This window comes from Myotis daubentonii, chromosome 2 (genome assembly GCF_963259705.1).
Source record: "Myotis daubentonii chromosome 2, mMyoDau2.1, whole genome shotgun sequence".
Lineage (NCBI taxonomy): Eukaryota > Metazoa > Chordata > Mammalia > Chiroptera > Vespertilionidae > Myotis > Myotis daubentonii.
Window position 1 is genome coordinate 38,494,777 of NC_081841.1, and position 15,421 is coordinate 38,510,197.

At 40.3% G+C, this 15,421-nt stretch overlaps 1 protein-coding gene across 3 annotated transcripts in view; it reads right to left on the reverse strand.

Moving 5' to 3' along the window:
• TMTC1 (transmembrane O-mannosyltransferase targeting cadherins 1) overlaps nt 1-15,421 on the reverse strand; it is a 241,855-nt gene that overhangs the window by 107,023 nt on the left and 119,411 nt on the right. For all 3 annotated transcript variants that reach the window (XM_059682472.1, XM_059682471.1, XM_059682470.1), the window contains one exon: nt 5,165-5,354. In XM_059682472.1, coding sequence (XP_059538455.1) covers nt 5,165-5,354 — 190 coding nt within the window. The remainder of the gene's footprint in view (nt 1-5,164; nt 5,355-15,421) is intronic.

Here is a 15,421-nt window from a genome sequence, read left to right on the forward strand (position 1 = left end):
ATTAAAGGCTAATATGAAAATTATCCCCTTGACCAGGAGTTCGACCAGGGAGTGGGGACGCCCAGCCAACCACCCATGGCTCCTCCTCCCAGCCGGCCCCATCCCTGATCGGCCCCCCCATCCAACTGGGGGCAGGGCCAGCCAGCCAAGCTCCTGTGTTTCCCCCCTCCCCCCAGCTGGCCCAGCCTGATTGGCCCTGATCGGCGTGGGCCAGCTGGACCCCACCCGTGCATGAATTCATGCACCAGGCCTCTAGTAAAATAAAATAATTATTTCTTATATCCCACCTATTTTTGCTAAACTTTCAAATACCTTTAAAGACATCAATGATATATTTCTATTCTTTGGTGTTTTAGGTGATGACTCCAATGTTCATTTGTAAATAAGTCAGTGATATTTGTCACTATTCCTTTCTCTTGATAAATATTCACTTTTAACTAACAGAGTAGTTTTATGTTAGGATGTTAGTAGTTTTATGTTTTTCCCTTCTGTTACATTTGAATATACCTACTTTCAAATTCCAAAATAAGCAAAAGCATTAAAAACAAAAATATTTTACTACCATTAGCTTTTGGGTAAAAATTTAACCTGTTTCTTAGGATGGGGAATACTAGTAAAAGGAGGTTGCGGGGAGGGGGCAGGAGTAATCTTCAGTAGCATTACAAATATTTTTGGTCATGTAAAGCATGAATGCATGTTGAAATATATAGAACCAAAATAGCAGTCAACTGGATTATGTTTTTTCATGTCTGGCTTTTTTTTTCCCCTTAAAAAATATAAACAGCAACCCTTATTGTGCTCCTGACATTAACCTGAGACAATTTCATGATGAGGTGATGATGGTGATGACAACAAGACTATAAAGACACCTGACAGGTTCTCAATGCTTCACACATACCAGTCACTGTGCCAAGTGGCTTATGTGGCTCACCCTGGCACAGCCTTCTGTGATCCTACGCTCTGGTGCAGGAACAAGGCTGAAGGAAGTGACTCACAGCAGGTCAGTGGCAAAGCCTGGCCTCAGCCTCAGCTCAGTGCTAATCACTCCACCCCATAGACTCCCCTCCTCCAGCCTCAGGACTCTTGATCTGGAACTTTGGGCAGTGCCCCTCCATGTGCACACGTGGGCTGCCTCCAACATTGACAGGTTTGGCTCCTACCTGAGATTTGTGGTCATGAATTTACTAGGTGTACCAGTTAATAATGGCGGATTTTGTAATCAAAGAAAACATGGTAATTTCAAGAGAAACATCAAATGTGCTTTATTCAAAGTAATGTCCATTGCTAGCTACACATTTCCTTCATCTTTCAGGTAATTTGTGGATACCGTCCCAATAGAACTTTTCTTGTTTTGAGGCAAACCATTCAGAGACCTAATTTTCTACTTCTTCGTATGTTTTGAAATGCTGTTCAGAAAGTGCATGTGCCATCGAATGGAACAAGTGGTAATCTGAAGGAGCAAGGTCTGGTGAATACAGCAGGTGGGTTAATACTTCCCAGGCAAGATCTTTTAACGTGTCTTTAACTGGTTTTGAAGTGTATGGTGGTGCGTTATCATGAAGCAAAATTACTTTGCCATGTCTTCTGGCACATTCTGGTGGTTTCACGATCAAAGCGTGGTTCAAATTGATTAATACTGGTAGCAATCAGTATTAATGGTTTCACCTGGTTTTAGAAGCTCATAATATACCACACCTTCCTGAACCCACCAAACACAGAGCATTGTCTTCTTTCAGAAGCGATCTGGCCTTGCAGTGGAGGTTGATGATTGACCTGGATCAACCCATGATTTTGTGTGTTTGGGATTCTCAAAAGAAATCCACTTTTCATTGCCAGTCACAATTCAATGCAAAAAAAGACTTTCTTTCGTGCTGTTGAAGCAACATTTTACTGAAGACTTTTCTGTTTTCCATTTGTCTTTTGTTCAATTGATGTGGCATCCATTTTCCTTCCTTTAAAATCTTTTCCATTGCTTGTAAATGATTGGAAATTATTTGCTGAGCAAAGTTTAATCTTTCTGCAAGTTGTTTTTTAGTTTGACACGCATCTTCATCCAATAATGCTTGTAATTGTCGGTCTTCAAACTTTTTCAGTTGACCTGGATGTTCTTTGTCTTTCACATCGAAATCATCACTTTTAAAGCGTTTAAACCAACGTTCACAAGTATCTTGAGATGGAGCATGTTCACCCTAAGCTTCCCGAAGTATAGGATAACTTTCAGCAGCACTTTTCTTCAAAATAAAGTAAAGAATTAAAACTTCCCGCAAATGCTCTTTTTTTTGGCATGAAATTCAACATTTTTAAGCGTAAAAATATCTGAAGTTTTGAAGCTTGCTGTCAATACAACAAAATGGCATACATATCAAATCGCATATATATCAACATATGTGTAACTCCATCTATTGAAAAATATCTGCATTACTAACTGGTACACCTAGTAAAGTACACTACCAGTGAGGTTAGGGTGAATTAACACAAGTCACAATTTGTATCACACATAGCAAAGACATAAAAGTATGTGGGAAAAGGCAGTTACAATGCACCTTTAAATATGCCCCATTTTACAGTGTGGTGTAAATTCAACTTCTCTATTTTTCAAAACTGCATCTGATGAAGCAGTAAGCTCATTCTCAAACTCTCAGCAGAAAAATGATATCAACAAAATTCTCAGCTTTGGAGCATGGCCTCTGGGCTAAAGTTGACTTCAGCTACTGAACTGGAAAACCATGGCCAAGTAGCAGGGTGTTATCACCATAGTTAAAAAGGTGGCGGGGAAAGAAGCCAGCTGAGCACAGTGATAAGAGGCTGGATCAGCTGGGCTGGCTAAACCTGAAACAGAGAGGCATCCCAGACAATGGCTACTCCCATGGCACTGGTGGTCATGAACAGATGAAACATGTCAAGATATGGTCAAGACCTCTTCCATCAGTGATTGCAATGGTCCCAAAGCAGGACAAAACTGGATGGGTTGCAAATGAGCCAGAACAACTGGACCTTTAATAGTATGAAGAGGATTTGCATGAATTGAGGACAGAAAAAGCATAGAGAACATAGAGTTTGCAGAGAACAGGAAGTTAAAGGAGAATGTAGCCCAGAAATTTAAAAGAAAAAAAATCAACATTGGCACAGAGCCATTCACCATTAAAGACAACCTTCATTCCTCAAGTTCAATTTTATTTTACCATTTGGCATATTAAAACAACATGCTGATTTTTCCAGGTTTCATAATGGCTATTCTGGAATTTAAAGTTATCCCATAGTAATCTATGTACCATAATGATAACTTAACTTATTATGTGGCTGAACAAAATGCAAAATAAATTTTAGAAATCTGAAAGCACGTTCCATCTGATTGTGTGGGTCTGTGGCAGTACACTGTTCTGTACCAGGGGTCAGCTAATTTAGGATACAATGGCAGAATTGAATAATTGTGACAGACTGTATGATCAGCAAAGCCTCAAATATTTACAATCTGATTCTTTGTAAAAAAAATGTTTTCCCATCTCCTGGTCTATTCAACTATACTGTATTTTTTTTTTTTTTTTGCCTTATGCTGCTCAAAGTCCTTTTTGGAATGAGGTAAGAATGTCAATGAGCAAATAATCATTTTCCAACAGTGGCTCCCCTCCTTTTTGTGATGTGTGGGGGCTTTAATGAAAGACAAATCTAAGGCTGACAGTCATGTGATAATGCCCCCTGCCCCCCGCCCCTGCAAAGGGGAGGCCCTGCCCACCTGCCACAGCCTGCTGGTAGGTGGCCTGGGCTTCCCTCTTTGGGGCAATTGTGGAGCCTCCATTGATTGATTGCCCCAGCGGCCGGTGGCCTGGGCCTCCCTCTGCAGGGCGATCATGGGGCGATGGCCAGGCCCTGGACCAATCGAATAGCACCCTCCTTGGCTGGCCTGGTGCCAACGGGTGTCATAGCATGGTCGTCCGGAAGGCCCTCGATTTGCATATTACGCTTTTATTATTATAGACTAGGCATGGTATGCCATACATTATAGTGACTCCTTATTCTATTTTGTTCTTCTGACATATGCTGGTTTCCCTGGTTTATTATCTGATGAACTAGCCTGGACTCAAACTGAAAAACTTGTTTTTCTGCAGAGAGCTGACTTTTTTGCTCAGGTTTTTTGTTTGTTTTCTTTTTCCTGGGTCTCCAGGGGATTTCTCTTGTGCCTGCAGAGTTTGTAATCAGCCAGTGCTTTCAACAGAGGGTATATAGAGACGACTTAAGCCAGTGAAGTGTTGTCTGCTCTCTGCTACCCAAACTATGTATGGGTTAAGAACTCATTCAAATTTGCAGCAAATAAGTCAGTCTCCCCAGGCTTTCCATTTGCATGTGCTCCTGTGGGAGTTCCATGTACACATGCTGTTCAGCAGTCAGCCATGAATGCGAAGAGTACATTATCTCAGCCCTTGCATAGCTCTTGGCTTCCAAATCTCCCCCTTAAATTTCTAGCTGCTTGGTTACTCCCCGCAAACCACATCAGCTATCTCTAACCAGTAAACCTGTTTTTAACACTGGTGTATGTGTGTTGGGGTGAGAATGGCAAGGGGAAGATGGGGAGATGAGAATACCCTCCGGCATCTTACCCAATTCAGTAGCAGTTTTTCATAAGTAAGCATTTTCAAGTTCTTTGCTGTCTCTGATTATTTTTGAAATGGTTTCAATCAATAACTCTTGTAGTTTTGTACTATTTTTTATGAAGTATCATCCAAATGAGGCAGGCAGCTATCAGTGGAAGTAGAGTCTTAACCATAATTTAAGCACTTATGATATATTATCATGATCTCATTGAACATTATATAAAATCAGATTACTTCAAAAAGTAGCCAACCACAGTAGCAGGAAACAAATTTCTTGTTGGCAAAAATTAAATTTCAGATCTAATTTCTATAGGGTTGGTAGAAACAGTAAAAGAAAAATGTAAAAGAAATACAGTATAAAGAAATATGATGTGACCACGGTCTGTTAATCCCACTAAGATCTTTAAAATACATATACCTACCAGGGAAATTTTAAATACATGAAGCTTTTTAGACAAAAGAGTCAATTTGATTTAGACCCAAACCTCCTGTTGAGGGGGGAAAAGCATTATTGAGTATAGACTATAGAGTATCTCTCTTGAAATGCAGAGTTCATTGACATTTAAGAAAATTACCTTGAAGGCGGCTAAACAATGCAGGCTCAGTAAGGCCATCACTACCGCCAGAAGGATGGTGGCTAAATTCCGAATGTCCCAGATGGTCTCTACCAGAGGAATACTGCCGACCTGCCAGTCATAGCACAGGGTAACAGGTGCAAGCAGAAGCCACACGTTGAAGGCCAAGAGGTAGGAATAGGTAAGGAATCTACGAAGAGAAGAAGAATCGCTGAAACATAACTCATGATCCATGACATTATCGAAACATTCATTCTCCCTGTTTCTATTAAATAGCATTTCTACACTGTCAACATTATCTTATAGGAAAAGGCAAGGTAAGATGGAATTCCTTTAGTCATTACATTGATAATTTTGGAAAATATCTAATAGTTTCTAGTCACTGTGATAGACGCTGGCCTTTCAGTGGTGAACAAATAAAGACCTACTTTCCACGACATACACTTCAAAATTATCATGCAAATAAATACACTATAACCTGAAATAAATGCTAGAAAGGAAAAGTTTGATGAAATCATATGACAGAAATGCTGCCCTGTTGGGTATGATTCCCTGGGTAAGAAACGTGTGAACTGTCCATCTTTAATAGTTCTCAGAAACCTATAGTAGATATGAAAAGATTTAATCATTTTAATAACAGATTATCATTTTTATAACAAGTTGATCCATATTGAATTATTTCCAAAAAATCAAATTATCTGTGGTAGAAAGACAATGTTTCTTATTCACAAGTGGAAAGACTAGCCATCCAGAGGAGGCAAGTCCCACCGTCCTTGCTAACATGGGAACAGCCAGGTGGACCTAGGGGTGGAGGTGTTACTCCCGTTTCCTGGCTGTGTCTAGGTACTACCAGACAGTGGAAAACATTCTAACTGATCCCCTTCCTTTGAGGGTAGAGAAAATGAAATTTATTTAAATTTATTCAGTCAACACAAATTCATTAAGTCATGTTCTAGACCCCTGCGAACTGCAGAACTCTCAGCACATACCAAACTCCATCCAAACCTCTGCATTAGGAGAGGACCAAACCCTAGCATTGATCCTAGCACCATAAGGCCACATGCCTAGGATGACCCCAACCTCCCACAAAAACGCTTGGCTGAGAAAGCTCACACTGCCAGAAGAATTTACTGTGTGTTCTAGCTAACACCTGAGGAGAGGCCAGCCAAATCCCTTTCACACTGACCGACCTTTGGTCGTTTTTCACCTCTCTGAGTCTGCTGAGCCCCAGCTTGGCCCCTCTCTCATTCTCCCTTTAAAGTTTCTAGTCATCTTTGCACAAATGAGACTGGTGCTCAGCTCTTCCTGATACTGTCAGGAGTTACTGAATAAAATCTATTTTCAATGCTTTAACTGATGTCCAGCTGTGTTTACCTTTGACATCCTAGATGGGATTCAACAGAATAATCAGGTAAATTCCTTGTCCTCGAGGAATGTACAACCCAATATGGAAAATAGGTGTATAGAATTAAAGAAGCCAAACAAGATGAGCACCGTAAGAGTGCAGAATGTGAAGAAAAGTCCTCGCCTGTTTCTTGGATTCTTTCGGAGGAATTCTTTGGATTGGCAAAGTCATTAGATCAGAGAATCTCTAAGTTGCCTTCCAGTGTGATGAGTCAAATCACCTTGCACTCCCCTCAACATTAGCTGCTTGTTTGGAATATCCTTCCCAGGCCTTCCCAACTCGATCTCCTTCCCTTTCTTGATGGGGATTACTAGTATTCATCAACTCAACCCTCAAATCCGAACAGACGAATGGGTTGAAGGGATAGAGATATTGCAATGGTCTTTCCCAACATTATTCTCTGCTATTTTAAATAAAATGTTAATGTACCAATAGTGTAGTATATATTGAAATCTTGAAGAAGTCCACGCTTTGTTATTTAACAAAAATGAAACAAAAAATTGCTGTCTCCCTTTTAGGCTTGATTCTGAGAAATTGTCTTATGAGAATGCCAACTTCATGGAAAGGGGATTGGGTTACTTTGCACCTCTGTTTTTCACAGAGCTTCTAAATGACCTAATTCTTAGCTCAGTAAAGTCTCTGTGACAGCTTTAAGGAAGAATGCTGAATCATCAAACTTAGCAGGCAAGTCACACAGCTTTGTCGCACAGTGACACCCCAGGTCTCAAAAATTACTTTAAAAAATAATATCTCTTTTTCTTGATATCTTACCTAATAATAGACAAACATGTAAATTAACCATCCTCTGCTCTGCTCACCAGCCAATTAGGGGAGTATGCAAATTAACCCAATAAAGATGGCGGTTAATTTGCATACATAGGGGCTAAGCGACGGAGCGAAGACTGAAGGCTCCGTCCAGAGCCGTGAAGACTGAAGGCTCTGTCTGGAGCGAAGGCCTGGGTCCCGGGTGCCAGAGGAAAACCGGTGCTGGCAGCCAGGGGAAGGGATGGCCTATTGCACAAATCTCTTCATGCAATGGGCCTCTAGTTACGGTAATAAGCAATGATTATAAATGGCTGCAAAAAATTATTAGGTGAAAAGCTGATGGAATACTTTATAATGAACGGATCAGGCTAAATCAGGTGCCTAGAACTTGCTAAATAATTTTAAAATCACAGAACAGAGACCAACAGCCAGCTGTCCACTGGATGGATATAGTTACCCCTACATATGAAGTAGTCTTGTCAAAAATATTTAACCTTGAATCTGACCAAGCCCTTTGTTACCAGTTCACATCAAATACAGAAAACACTGGAACACACTAAAGGACACTACAGGCATGCAATATGCAAGATCTAGAATGTTGCAAATTCTAAAACACAAAGAATGGCAGTTTCTTCAACAAATAATGGTGATGAGATGGGGGTAGGGTGGGTGGCAGAAAGAAGAGTAACACATAAGAGTCTTAAAAGATATATCAAACAAAGTACAGCTTTTGAGATGCTAACTCAGAGAAACAACTATTAAAAGTAACCACCTAAGAGACAGAAAAAAAATGAGACACTGATTGGATATATGATACTGGAGAATCATTGCTAATTTTTAAAGTATGATGAAGGTATTGCAGTTCTCTTTTGTAAGGGTCCTTGTCTTTTAGAAAAATATATGAAAATATATGGATATCAAAGGATCTGATATCTGGTATTTGTTTCACAGTGATGGACTGGAAGCAAGGAGAAAGAAGTGGATGGGGGTATGAATGAAAAATTGGCCATAAGTTTGGATTGCTGAAACTGGATAAGGGGTACATAGAGGTTCTTTATGCCATTTACTCTACTTTTGCACAGATCTGATATTTTCCATAACAAAGACTATATCTTTATAAGTACCGCGCGCTAACCGATTGCGCCACTGGAGCTCCAAGACTATATCTTTAAATGGGCAGAGAAGGCAACAACAGAATTGCAACAGGAATACTTCCATATATTATAGCTGCAAACACTGCAGAATTTTTTATTTGAATATTAAGTTCACATTCCCCCTTGCCCTGCAAGTTGTCCTCAGTTTCTTATGTTTGTGAGACGTGCAATACCATATTAACAAAAAAGCAAATAAAGAATATTATTTTTTAAAAGTTAGAATTTCAACTTCATTATTTAGATTTTCCAAAAATGCTCATTGAGACTGTTGACACAGATTGTAACCCAAATTGGTTAAAAAAGTAATGTAAATCACAGACTAAAAGCAACTTCCCTTCTTGTAATACTAGGTCAAGAGTATTAATATACCACAAAACTGTCAACTTACTCCTTTTAATACAAATGTATTGTTTCCAGAAACTCAGAGATATAACCTACCTTTCATTCCATATGATTTCAGATCCATGCTGATAAATAAATGGTTAAACATTATTTGAAATACTGAAACAGCATTGCAAAGTTTTTACAAATTTAAGCATAGAGAAGGTACTTGAAATCACACCAAAAGCTAACTATATTTTAGGGGGCTAGTGGAGCTAGTTGGAATCAGCAACTGAAGTATTTCTTCTTAACTCATTGACTATGGATTACATTTCAAACTAATCATCTTGTTTATTTCTGCTAAAATTTCAGAAATAAAATGATATGTTGAGTATCTCTGCCTGGCGAGGCTTGGGCTCTCTTTTTTAAAACCGGAGCAAGAACAAAATGAATTATTTACCAATTTTCTACCATGAATTCTGCTAACAGGAGGGAAGCCACTGGAATATCTTGTGAAAAAATGGAATATACAGCACAGGAAGCTAGAAATTCAGCTTAAACAATTCAGTCATGTATTTTCACCGATAAGCCACGAAATACATGAAAAGTAAAAGGAAGATGAGGCTGTGGGGAACTGCCATGCATCAACGGGAACCTAATGAAACTGTGAGGCTCTTTAATCTAAATCTTCACTTTTGTCAAGAAAAAAACTAGAGTGCTTGATGTGCAAAAATATGCATAGATTCTGTTCTTTGCCTTCAAAAAGAACCTTTCTTTTTTTTTTTGCTAAGAAATAATGTAAACCTAATGTATTTTCTTACCCTAGAAAGATGCCTATGATAGCTACATTTGAAAAATCAGGCACTGCATAAGTGTATAGCACTTGCATGTTTTAGATGAAAAATGTTACTGCCCAAAGGATCCTTCTTTTTCATTCACCCCCAAATCATCTACTGTTTCATAAATACTACAGAGCATGGCCCGACTATATCCACCTGGTGGCCTCTTGGGAAGGACAGTGGCTAACCTGTCAATGTACCAGCCTTGGTGTAAACCACCTTTACTGCCACAGTGGATGACCCCAGATTTGGCCTCTACCTACTAGTTTGAGAGATCTGCCCTTCCCTTCCCTAGGCTGTTCCCTATTTTCAACTCCTGAATTCCTATGGATGCTTCCAAGGACCTCCACAGTCTCACTGTGCCCAGCAAAAATGACAGACCTTTTCCAGGCATAACCTGCTCATATCACCATTGGCATCTCCTTCCCCTGCCTATCACCTGCCCCAGGACTAGCCAAAGATGCCCCTTCCTACACTATCCCCCTCGATAGACAGGCGAGCCTCACCAGAATTCAATAAAAGTTGAGTAATTACTTTGCACTTCTCTAAGTGCTGAAGGGTAATAAAATCTAGTCCCTTACCCTCTCTCATCGAGCCAAGGTTTAGCCTCCAATGAGCAAACATGTGCTGACTGCTTACTGCGCATCAGGCACAGGCTTTCAGATTTCCATACAAGAATCCCATTGCTATTGTAACGAACTTCATCCCACATTAAAACCCCTTAAACATGTCCAGCATTTTCCAGCTCATAATGCATTTGCATCTAAGGATTATCTAATCCCAACATGACCTTTATGCAGTGGCTATGACTCACTTTCCCAGGAAGGGGAAGAGCCTTGAGGAGCCTGAGACTTGTTCAGTGTCCCACCGCAAGCCCATAGCAGAGCCTGCACACAGCATGGGGTTTTCTGGCTCCACATACAGGTCCCCTGTTCGATTCCTGTGATGTGTAGTCTCCATTAGCACACCTTTATTAAGGTAGAGAACTGAACAGCAATATGATGGATCAAATATTGATATTTCATGGAGAAGTACCTGTTGGAGACCCTGATTTATACCTTGAACAGTGCAGCCCAGAAGACCCTTTAGCTAAAGCAAGGCTGACATAAATTTGAAACCAGAGTGTAATGTCATCTATAACACAGTAAACAGATGAGCAGCACACAACAAGAAAGAGAATCCTTACATAAAAGCTTGGGCCTCATGTTATTAATTATGAAAAGCAATGTTTGCCTTTATGTCCTAATGTTAGCAAACAATTTAAGAATTTCTTCTTTAATTTTTATCAGCTTCTCAGGGATTTAAGATTGTAATGGAAACACAATATGTAGATTTAAAGAATTATAGTTTTCTGTAAGATGCTTGCCAACAACTGATCCCCAGTCTGGAGGTAAAATTGCTACCTCCACAGGCTCCCTCTTCTAAGTCCCTCCTCTCTCTTCTTTCTTGTATTTCTCCCCCTCATGTCCAAGATCCAATACCAATTAGATACATTACTATTGCATAGTGTCATTTCAGTTGGCAAAACTAAACTCGATAACCTTTATAATATCTTTTATCCCTAAGAAGCTACTTTTCTATGAAGATAATATAGAATATACAGTGGGGACAGCAGCCCCCTTGTAGAGAGCTTTTCAGCCAAGGAGGACACAGCTTATACCTGAGCATTTCAGAAAGAGTGACACACACCACCCTCCAGACACACTTAGGCTGCTGGTCAAATAAAGATCCCTCGCCTGGCGGGCGTGTCTCAGTGGTTGATTATTAACCTATGAACCAGGGGAGGTCAGGCTTCGATTCCTGATTCTCTCTTATCACGATATTTGCCAAAATGAGAAAACGTTGTGCTTTAAAGGACACCATCAAGAAAGTGAAACAATTCACAGAAAGGTAGAGAATGTTATAAAGCATATCAACACTAATAAAAGAGAAAAATGGTAATTGGCGTACGAGCTACCCTTTTCATTGGTTAATCAGGGCTATATGCAAATGCAGTTAACTGCCAACAAGATGGCGGCTAATTTGCATATGTAGGCACAATGCAGGGAGGAGAAAGGGAAAGCAGGAAGAAGCCCCCTGCCACTGACAGTGATCGGAAACCCAGGGGGGAGCTAAGAGCTGGGGGGCAGGGCAAAGGCGGCCCTGGGGCTGCCTTTGCCCTGCCCCCCAGCCATGATCGGAGAATCAGGTGCCTTTTCCGCCCTGGCCAGTGATAGCAGGAAGAAGGGGTGGAGCCAGCGATGGGAGCTGGGCACGGTCGAAGCTGGCAGTCCCGGGAGCTAGGGGTCCCTTGCCTGGGCCTAAAGCGAAGCCCACGATCGTGGGGCCGCTGCAGCTGCGGGTCCCCACTGCCGGGCCGGATGCCTCAGCCAGAGGCGTCCTGCAGGGGCAGGGGCAGAGCCCGCCGATCGCGGCCCCCCCCCGCCCCCCCCACCCACTGCCACTGCAGGTCCCCACTTCCTGGGCCGGACGCCTAGGCCAGAGGCGTCAGGCCTGGGCAAGGGGCCGATCCTGCGATTGGAGGGTGATAGGGGTCAACGCCTGAGGGCTCCCAGTATGTGAGAGGGGGCAGGCTGGGCTGAGGGACACTCCCCCCCCCCCGCCACCCAGTGCACGAATTTCATGCACCGGGCCCCTAGTATCTAATAAGGGACATATATCTAGAACATACAAAGAACAGTTATAAGTCAATAATAAAGTAACAAATAGCCCAATTCAAAACTGGACAAGAGATCCGAATAGACAGCTCTCCAAAGATGACATAGACTTGGCCAATATGCCCATGAAGAGATGCTGAAGATCATTAGCCATTCAGGAAATGCAAATCAAAGCTACAATGAGATACCATTTCACACCCACTCATATGGCTACAATTAAGACAAACAAAAAGATTATCAAAGAGTAGTGTTGGCAAAGAAGTGCAGAACTAAAGTCATAAGAAATCATGTGAAATAAAGCAAAACTTGACCAAGCTACTCTTAAAAGTTATTAGAATTTATAAAACTATCTTAATTAGTAACTCCAGTATTAATAGAGTAGTTTACTAAACATATTTTAAAAGAAGATATAGTACGTGAAGGACGGAAGCACAGATGCTATAAAAGTTGTTTGGATTTATACATCCAATAAAAGAGATAAAGTATTAATGAGACAGAGTGACAGAGCTGAATGACAAACCTGTGGTTAGTAAAGATGGACTCACAGAGTGGCCACATCAAAGCTAAATCACAGCTGATGAGGAAGAAAGAAAAAACAACAGAACTAGGAAACAGACCAAGGTAATCCAATTTAAGAATCATCAGCTTAACAGGGGCCCAATAATTTGTGCAAGCAGAGTAGAAACCTTATTCGGGAAAGGAATTAAAGATAATTTTCTGGATGCTGTAAAGAGTGAACTATGGTGCTGCCATATTAGAGAAATGTGAAACTCCATATATAACAACTGTACTGAAATGTCCCTGGGTATCTGTGTATTTTAAGTACAAAACACAGGAATAAAAACTTTGTTTTGTTGAAAGAAAGAAGAGGAAGACTATAAAGGTGTAATAGGATATTCTATATCTTTTTATAAATTAATCCTTTATCGTTGAAAGTATTATATGTCTTCTTTTCCCCCCACTGCCTGCCCCCACCCCCCAACTGAGGCCTTCAGCACCCTATTGTCTGAGTCCATGGGTTATGCATATATGCATACAAGATCTCTGTATCTTTATATTGTTGGAATTGCCTTAGATGGATTTATAGACAGAAAATCCTGGATAAAATGTGTAGCAGACCCCTCTGAAAAATGTACATGTATCCCTTGGAAGTAAAAGGCAGAACTTGACAAATGACTGGTCCAACGTCCTAATTTTGCCAGAGGTTCCCCCACAGAATTTTATTCGCCCCATCCCCTCCCCCACAGAATTGTATTCGCCCCATCCCCTCCCCCACAGAATTGTATTCGCCCCACCCCCTTCCCCACAGAATTTTATTCGCCCCACCCCCTCCCTACAGTACAGATAGAGGGGCTCTGAGACAGAGACCAAAGGCCCTTGTCCTGACACCATGGACCTGGGGCCAGGCACGTGTTTACTGATAACAGAAGACATACACGAAATAATTGGTTGGTGAGTTGAAAGTAGTCTGTTCTTGTTCTCGCCCATCTGTTTCTCTGACTGCATCTTGGCTTTTAGAGACTGACAATGCAGGGAACAGGCTGCATCTAACTACAGAGATAAGAATACACGCTCAAATTCAGGAGACCAGAAAGCTTGGAGGAAACCCAACCCAAAGCTAAAGCAAATGGAGCCATTAAGCAAGAAGAGGATCGGGCCAAGCTGTTTTTTTCTCTTAAAAGCAGAAAGTAGCTATTTAAGGAGCTACAAAAACTGAAACAATTTATCAATGAGCTAAAAATGTCCAGACAAGGAGCCCTGGAGATTTTGAAAGTCTGTGAGAGATGCCTAAAAAGGACAAGTAGATTGCAACAGTAACAAAAATCTGAGTTAGAGATGCCAATCTTAATTAAAGGTTTAATTAAGCAGCATTTTGAAAAATATAAGCTATAAACAACAATTTATAAGACTCTAAACTGCCTCCAAGGAATAAGCCGACATTAGAGGTTGAATACCATATGATTTCTGAAGGTATATTCAAGATTTTTAAAATACGTTGTAAGCAATGAAAACAATTGTGACATAATATCTATTTAAAAAATGGTTTAATCAAATATGAATGTCTCCTTTTTGAGTGGAAAATAGTCTTTAGAAACAATAAAGAAAACTATGGAAGGCCAAGAAAGTTAGAACTTTACCAATTAAAACATATAAGGTAAATGAGTGAAATAAAACCAAGATCCCTGCCTGGCAAAAAAAACCAAAGTCCAACAATCTGTTGTCCCTAAGAGATACGAGTAAACCAAAATATAAATGTCTCTACAAATCAAGTTTTCATTTAAGATTTATATGTCATTGCAAACCTGCCAGAATGGAAGGTTACTCTTATGAAAATAATATTACTAGTAGATGTTAAGTGTACGAAACTACGCAAAGTTAAGAAGACGGCATGTTAATGTTTAAACATTATAGCAACAATATATCCTGAAGAAAGATATTAAAACTGTGAAATATAATTATATCTGAAAGCCTCAGAAGAAAATCACAGCAGACTGAAGAGATAAGGAATTAGATTCTTCTCAATGAACCAGATCCACTGATCAACATCCCCTCTTGATCCAATACCTCAAAATCTCTTAAAGACAAATAGTAAGATGTAGTTAGGTATATCTTAACAAAAGTTTGTGTTCATTTCTGTTTGCTACTTTCAACTTCTCCACTCATTTTAATCTTAAAAATAGTTATGATGTCCAATCAAGCTCTATGCCACGCTATGGATTGTTCTGCAACAGTTGCCATATGGGCCACTTAATAGATATTTATCATTGATGATTAGTAGTCAATAAAATGCTTGTTGAATAAAGACACACATGCCATTATGACAGCGGTTCTCAACCTGTGGGTCGAGACCCCTTTGGGGGTCGAACGACCCTTTCACAGGGGTCGCCTAAGACCATCGGAAAACACATACATAATTACATATTGTTTTTGTGATTAATCACTACGCTTTAATTATGTTCAATTTGTAACAATGAAAATACATCCTGCATAACAGATATTTACATTACGATTCATAACAGTAGCAAAATTACAGTTATGAAGTAGCAACAAAAATAATTTTATGGTTGGGGGTCACCACAACATGAGGAACTGTATTAAAGAGTTGCCGCATTAGG